This window comes from Scophthalmus maximus, chromosome 21 (genome assembly GCF_022379125.1).
Source record: "Scophthalmus maximus strain ysfricsl-2021 chromosome 21, ASM2237912v1, whole genome shotgun sequence".
NCBI lineage: Eukaryota > Metazoa > Chordata > Actinopteri > Pleuronectiformes > Scophthalmidae > Scophthalmus > Scophthalmus maximus.
Window position 1 is genome coordinate 15,025,001 of NC_061535.1, and position 7,500 is coordinate 15,032,500.

Sequence of the window (7,500 nt, forward strand, 5' to 3'; positions counted from 1 at the left end):
GATAAGATGAGATATGATGAGATATGATGAGATACGATGAGATAAGATGAGATATGATGAGATACGATGAGATACGATGAGATAAGATGAGATACGATGAGATATGATGAGATGAGATACGATGAGATACGATGAGATACGATGAGATATGATGAGATACGATGAGATACGATGAGATATGATGAGATACGATGAGATACGATGAGATATGATGAGATACGATGAGATATGATGAGATACGATACGATGAGATACGATGAGATACGATGAGATATGATGAGATACGATACGATGAGATATGATGAGATATGATGAGATATGATGAGATACGATGAGATACGATGAGATATGATGAGATATGATGAGATACGATGAGATACGATGAGATATGATGAGATACGATACGATGAGATATGATGAGATATGATGAGATACGATGAAATACGATGAGATACGATGAGATATGATGAGATATGATGAGATACGATGAGATACGATGAGATACGATGAGATATGATGAGATACGATGAGATATGATGAGATACGATACGATCAGATATGATGAGATATGATGAGATACGATGAAATACGATGAGATACGATGAGATATGATGAGATATGATGAGATATGATGAGATATGATGAGATACGATGAGATACATCGCTTGCTGTTGGACGAGGCATCATTTCAATAATTGCGGAGATGAAGTGTCAAGTGTGTCAAGTTATTGAGCCATTTGAGGCTTCATAGTCTTTACACACCCGCAGCTGCACCGCACAGACGAAGAAGAAGAAGAAGACGAAGAAGAAGAAGAAGAAGAAAACACTTCAAGACGTTAGCAGCAGAGGAAACACAGATAAATCCCTGGTGTGGATCTGTGGCAGGCGGAGTCCTGGTGTATTTCTGTACCGGCGACGCTCAGAGATAAAGAGGAGTCTGGATTCAGCTCGGCCGGAGACTCTTCACCGCTCCGCTCGGCGACAGCTCCGTCACACCAGCGGAAAAATTAGAAATCTAGAATAACAATAAACTGGAAGTCGGACATCTTAAATTTATCCAAATATCAAAGCGCGTTGGCCGAAGCGCGCAGGGGTCAAAAGCAACGGGACGGCCCCGATGGAAGCTGGCGTCCCATTGGTTGAACACGATAAAGGTCCAGCGGTGACGTCACAGAGCGGTGGCTTTATCCTCAACCAGTGGAATGTAAGACCAGATAACACTGGTCGACGAGGGCAGTCACAGCAGTGTGTGTGTGTGTGTGTGTGTGTGTGTGTGTGTGTGTGTGTTCAGGTGAAGTACAAACAGGCCGGGAAGCAGCAGACGTCGACGTCTCTTTACTCCAAACTGCCTGAAACTCTGGAGACCAAACACGCCAGAGACGCGACCGAGCTGCAGAGCGAAGTGAGTCGTCTCTCTCTCTCTCTCTCCTCTCCTTGTATCTGTTGCTCGACCTCTTCCCTCTTTTCTTCTCCTCTTTTATCTTCCACCCTTTTTTTCAAACTCAAAGTATATTGAAAACGTTTTCTTATTGTGTTGAGTCAACTTCTTTATTGATAATAACAGGAATCAATAAAGAAGAACAACAGACTTTTATTTCATTTTCTCAAACCAAACGCGTTCATCGACCTTCGTCTCAGTAAAAACAAATTCCTTGGTACATAACTCGAACTGTTGCCTGGTATGTTTTTATTATGTTCTCAGAAATGAATTGAACGTTAAATTAATATGAGTAAAGTTCCAACAAAACCTCTTAAACATAAATTAGATATTATAGTTTTTATAATTTGACTTATTGAAGGGCCACACGGCTTCTGCTGAGGTTTTTATAAACATCATGTTTGTAGAGTTTTACAAATAGAATTAATAAAACGTTCTTATTTATTAATTCCAGTTTGAATGAAACAACTTTTTAAATCATTTGGACAGATAAAGTACAAAGATGGCGGCAGGCAGGCGATGACGTCGTCTCTGTACTCGCTGCTTCCCGACACGGCGGAGACGCAGTTCGCCCGGGAGATGACGGACATGCAGAGCGAGGTACGGATTCATTGTCTCTCTGCTTGTCGATCTGTGCATTTGAGTTTTCAAAGAACGTATTTGTAAAGATCAGGAAAAGGACTTTATCCTGCTGACTGATGAAAACATAAACTCCACATAAGGTGGAGGTCAATGACCTGTGATAGTCCTTGAGATATAAAGTTGAAAATTTAAAAGAAAAAAAAACAACACATTTTTAAAAACAAAAACAAGAAAAGAAAAAATGAACTGCATCACTTTCCTCTGTACTTGAAATATCAACTCCTCCTCCCCAGGGTTTGGATTGATTATTACTTTTAAAATCTATATTGACACTAAAACACCATCGTCGTTTTCTTCTTGCATTAGAATCACTTAGATATAATATTTCAAACACAGACGATAAAGTAAAAGTGTGATTCTCTTTAGTTCAGTTCACCGTCTAACCGCCGGACGTCTCGTTGTCTGTTGGTCTCCAGAACAGATACAAAGAAAGCGGGAAGCGGAGTCAGACGGTCAGCGTCTACTCACAGCTGCCGGAGACCAACGACATCCAGTTTGCCAAAGCTGTCGGAGAAATCCAGAGCGAGGTACGAAGTTCCACGATGGTGATGTTGTGAACCCACAGATGAGTGAGCGAGGACACAGACACACAACTGGCACCATGAACATTCATAACACATGATTATCAACACTAATACGACCACATTCTCTCGGCCCCTCCCTCTCGTCGGGGATCAAACCTCAGGGTTGTATTTGACCTTCTACCACTCTCACCATCCGATGGACAATGTACAGAACAATGTGATCTGTGTCTCGTGTTCAAGGCCAAGTACAAGGACGCGGGGAGGAGGGAGGCGGCGGCGTGCCGCTCGCTGTACTCCGCGCTGCCGGAGACCCTGGACACCCTGCACGCCAAGGAGGCGTCGCAGCTGCAGAGTCGGGTACGACGGTTCTTCATCTCCACTGTTCTTTCAGCTGGAGTCACGATGCATGAGAACGTGTTGCTGTCAGACTGAAGGTATGAAAGACAACCGTGACCAGAGACAAATCCAAAAGACGCTTCTGGAAACAAATCATTTACAATGATGTCAAAGTAACTGTACGTACAGTGCAAGAAATGAGTAATCATTTGATTTAATAAAAGGTGAAAACCAGTTTTAGTTTTAAGTCCGAGTCCACGACGACGCCAAGATTTCCGACTTGGTTTGTTGTTTTTCCGTCATTCTTCAGCTTCATCTTTGTTTTAAATGGAAGCAGATTCTGTCCCGTCCCATCACTGACGTGCTCGGTTTGTGCAGGTCAAGTACAAACAGGACGCTGCGGCGCAGGCGAGCGTCTCTCTGTACCACCGGCTCCCCGAGACCACCGAGACGCAGCTGGCCAAAGAGCTGAGGGACATTTACAGCGAGGTGAGAAACGCCGCGAGCGCGTCGCAGCCGAGCGTCGGTGTCGCCGGTGAAGAAACGCTCGGCTCTGTTCTGTGTGTTGTTCTCAGGTGAAGTACAAGGACGAGGGAAGGAAGGAGGTCGGTCGCAGCTTGTACTCGCTCCTGCCCGAGACGACGGAGACGCTGTTCGCCAAGCAGACGTCCCAGATGCAGAGTGAGGTGAGGACCCTGAACGCCTCGCACAGACATGATCACTTTCACTTACATTCTACTCAACATTTTTACTCTATGAGTGGTAATAAATACGGTTTACCAGTTTTCAAAGACGGATACAAAAGTATTATGGGAAATAAATCAATCATTTTTAGTTTTTAATTTCAACTGTAGAGAAAAGCAGTTTTAAAGTCACCTGAGGAATTAAAATGTCTTTATGGTTTTGTATCTTTTTCATTGAATTTGAGCCGAGCCTCAGTTTGCAGCAGAATGTAATCAGCGTAACGTTTTGTGCAAAAATTCAATTATTGTTTGAACGAAACCTTCTTTTTGTCTTTGGAGGCGTCGTACAGGAAGGACAGAGAGGATCTGCCCAACACCTTGTACTCGCTGCTGCCGGACACTCTGGAGACTCGCTTCGTCAAAGACATGGCGGAGACGCACAGCGAGGTGGGCGGCGCTCCCTCGCATCGATCGTGTCGCGAGGACATCGATATGTCTACACAGTGGCATTATGGGTAGTCGCCCGCCGGAAGAGAACGCGCCGTCGCCGTTTTCCGAGCTCAAAGACCAGAAGGTTGTGGAGTGGACGAAGCCTCAGACTTCACCAGAGTGTGGCGACTCCATGTTCACACATTCCTGAGGTCTATTCTGGTCCTGTTATCAGAAACTCAGTCAGAGCGGCTGGAGGTCGTCCTCGTCCTCGTCCTCGTCCTCGTCCTCGTCCTCGTCCTCCTGAAGCTCAATATTCGGTTTGAAAACTAAATGAAAATCGATCCTCTTCTCCCACATTCCTCTGAATCTGCCGACCACAGACAGAACGCGACTGTTTGTTCTTTGCTGTGTCGTCTGTTCTTTCAAAAGAAAGTGGCACTAAAGGCATTTTAAAAATCGGAGCCAGCAATGTCAGCCGTGGTGGATTCGGGGGTTCATCCATCATCTACAGCTTTATCCATTCAGGTGTCGTGGGGGGCTGGAGCCAATCCCAGCTGACATTGGGCGAGAGGCGGGGTTCACCCTGGACAGGTCTCAGCCTATCACAGGGCCTCATACAGAGACGGACAACCACTCACTCTCACATTCACACCTACGGTCAATCTAGAGTCTCAATGAACCTAACTCCCAAAGTTGTGTGTTGTAAAGTGCTGTTTTCTGTGTCACGTGTATGAAAAGTGTTTTGTTTTCTCCCTGCAGGTCAAGTACAAGGAAGCAGGAAAGAAGGAGGCGGGCAGTGCTCTGTTCCACCGGCTGCCCGAGACGCTGGAGACGCGGCACGTCAGAGAGGTTACGGAGCTGCAGAGCGAGGTACTTGTGTTCTGCACGTCGGCTATTCACATTTCACGACGTTCGATATTTCAGCATCAACACTTCTCCTCAGAGAGTGAAAGAGCTCCTCCGCCAGCGCTCGCCGAGTCTCACGCGCTCGTAACAATCATCAGTCCACGGAATGTGTCCCATTTATTTTAGTCACGATCCACGAATTATTCCAGTGACAATGAAAGTTACCAGACTCCGCCCCTTTGTCAGGATCCGAGCCAACATTCGTCCTTGGCCCACTGCCCATCCTCCCACCAGCTTTCTCTGAAATCACTTCAGAAGCTTTTCAAGGTGACACATTCTGCTCATATTCACGTTCATACTTTTCATTTGGTCGTTACCACGACAAAAGGTTTACACATGTTCAGAAGAGGCATCAGTGTTCTCACACCGTCCGTTCCTGCAGCTCCTCTTTTCGCCCTCCGTCTAAAACGCCTGGATTCCTTTTAAGCCCCGCCCCCTCTTGATAAACCTCAGTCTGCTCTGATTGGCCAGCTGGCCCCCGTCTGTTGTGATTGGTCAACCGATTTCAGAATGTGTAGGAAATCTCAGAAAAGTAGAGATTCTCAGATTGCAGGCGGGGCTACACCCAAACTGTGACATCACAGTGGGACAGAAATCACAAGCAGTTATTACACAAGCACTGAGAAGAGATTTTTGCATAATATGTCACCTTTAATCCTACAGAACATCTCCTCCTTTCCTTCTTTCTCGCTCTCTTTTCCTTCAGAACAAGTACAAGGAGGACGGGAAAAAGTTGATGACATCCAGTCTGTACGCTCAGCTGCCGCAGACGGCCGAGACGCAGCTCGCCGCCAAGATGTCGGACCTGCAGAGTGAGGTAAACACACACACACACACACGCCCGTAACAACAGATGAGGATCCTGACTTGCGGCCGCTCTGTCTGTGTCATATTCCAGAGTAAGTACAGAGAGGACGGGATCAGGAGCCTCTCGCAGAGTTTCTACTCTCAGCTGCCGGACACCGCCGAGACGCAGCTCGCCAGAACGGCGTCCGAGCTGCAGAGCGAGGTGAGGGGCCCTGTCAGCTCCTTTCTGGACCCCGCCCCCTTTTTACTGTTGGGAGTGAGCGAACGCGATGCGGATTATCCGTGCGAATACATACAGAGTCCATGCTAAAGTGTGAAATTGGCCTCGCGTCGTGTTTGTGTCGCGCCCGGGCGAAGTTAAGGAGAGGTGCTCGCCTGGAAGTTGGACGCTAGCTTTTGCCCCAGTTGGCACAACCGTCGGCATTCCTGTCTGACGTTTTTACATTCAACACTCCACAGTGACGTGTGCGCTTTACGTGGGTTTGTCGTTATTTATTAATTGCTTATTGCACGTCCGCGCTATTGAGGCGAACGTGCAATAAGCGAGTTTTCCCCGTTGAGTGTGATGAGTGGACCGAAGACTCCTCCGCTGCGTCGCTCAGCGCTGATGTTTCCTCCAGGCCAAGTACAAGGAGGCGAGCAGGAAGGAGGCGAGCAGCTGTCTGTACCACCGGCTGCCTGAGACCCTGGAGACGCGACACGCCAGAGAGGCGGCCGAGCTGCAGAGTCAGGTGCACAGACGCTCACACAGATATTCACTTGTTCACGAGTACTGCATTGGTTTTACCCCTAACCCCGTCGACGGTCGGTCTGCAAAACCTCCCGCAGGCCGATCGTCTTTCCGTGGATTCCTTCAGCCGTCGCCTTGACTTGCTGAAGTTACCTTCCACTCTTGTCGTCCTGCAACTAGACGGTTTCTTTATTCTAGTTTTCCCTGTTACGCTGCTGACTGCAGACACTTGGGTTGGGATTGGAAGTGACTCTGGACCCATGCTAGTGTTCCCTGCTCTCTGTCCAGGTGAAGTACAGCGACGGTAAGAAGGAGCTTTGCACCAGTCTGTACTCTCTGCTGCCGGAGACCGAGGACACCAAGCTGGCCAAAGCCGCCATGGAGCTTCAGAGTGAGGTGGGCGTCGCCGCTGCGCCGTAAGACACTTGGGTGGATTCAGGGTGCGTCATTGGATGTTGATTTCTACCTTGATGCGCGTGTCTCCCAGAATAAGTACAAGCAGAAAGGCCGACAGGAGATCGGCAGCAGCGCTTTCCACCAGATGCCGGAGACCAAGGAGATGGAGTTCGCCAAGCAGATGTCCGAGCTGCAGAGTCAGGTTGTCTGTCCGTGAGATTGTTGAGTACAGGATGGCGTGACGATTAGATGTCTTTATAAATGTCTTTGTGTGTGTGTTGTCTCTCAGACAAAGTACAGGAAGGACAGAGAGGATCTGCCCAACACGCTGTACTCGCTGCTGCCGGAAACTCTGGAGACTCAGTTCGTCAAAGAGATGGCGGAGACGCACAGCGAGGTGGGAAGTGACTTGATTTGGACACAGCGACTGAAACAATACGTCAAGTGGGATAACATGGAAAACAATTAAAAGTAATGGTAAAAGAAAAGGGGGGAAAGGGAATGTAGGGAATCTAGGGTTAGGTTTGTTTTGAGACATAACATACGGGGTTCCGGCCCTGAAAGAATAAAAACCAAAACATAATCCCCCAATAATTTATCAACCAT

General features: G+C 47.5%; 1 protein-coding gene across 27 annotated transcripts in view; it reads left to right on the forward strand.

Annotated features, from left to right (window-relative positions):
• nebl (nebulette) overlaps positions 1-7,500 on the forward strand; it is a 55,421-nt gene that overhangs the window by 35,251 nt on the left and 12,670 nt on the right. For 18 of the 27 annotated variants that reach the window (XM_035619455.2, XM_035619460.2, XM_035619464.2 and 15 more), the window contains 14 exons: positions 1,292-1,402; positions 1,928-2,038; positions 2,497-2,607; positions 2,845-2,961; positions 3,319-3,429; positions 3,516-3,626; positions 3,963-4,070; positions 4,815-4,925; positions 5,668-5,778; positions 5,860-5,970; positions 6,389-6,499; positions 6,787-6,894; positions 6,986-7,096; positions 7,184-7,291. The exons of 5 other annotated variants lie outside the window; for them this stretch is intronic. In XM_035619455.2, coding sequence (XP_035475348.2) covers positions 1,292-1,402; positions 1,928-2,038; positions 2,497-2,607; positions 2,845-2,961; positions 3,319-3,429; positions 3,516-3,626; positions 3,963-4,070; positions 4,815-4,925; positions 5,668-5,778; positions 5,860-5,970; positions 6,389-6,499; positions 6,787-6,894; positions 6,986-7,096; positions 7,184-7,291 — 1,551 coding nt within the window. Of the gene's footprint in view, positions 1-1,291; positions 1,403-1,927; positions 2,039-2,496; positions 2,608-2,844; positions 3,039-3,318; positions 3,430-3,515; positions 3,627-3,962; positions 4,071-4,814; positions 4,926-5,667; positions 5,779-5,859; positions 5,971-6,388; positions 6,500-6,786; positions 6,895-6,985; positions 7,097-7,183; positions 7,292-7,500 lie in introns of those variants that run through there. 4 more of the 27 variants (XM_035619469.2, XM_035619471.2, XM_035619462.2 and 1 more) reach the window with 3 other exon arrangements.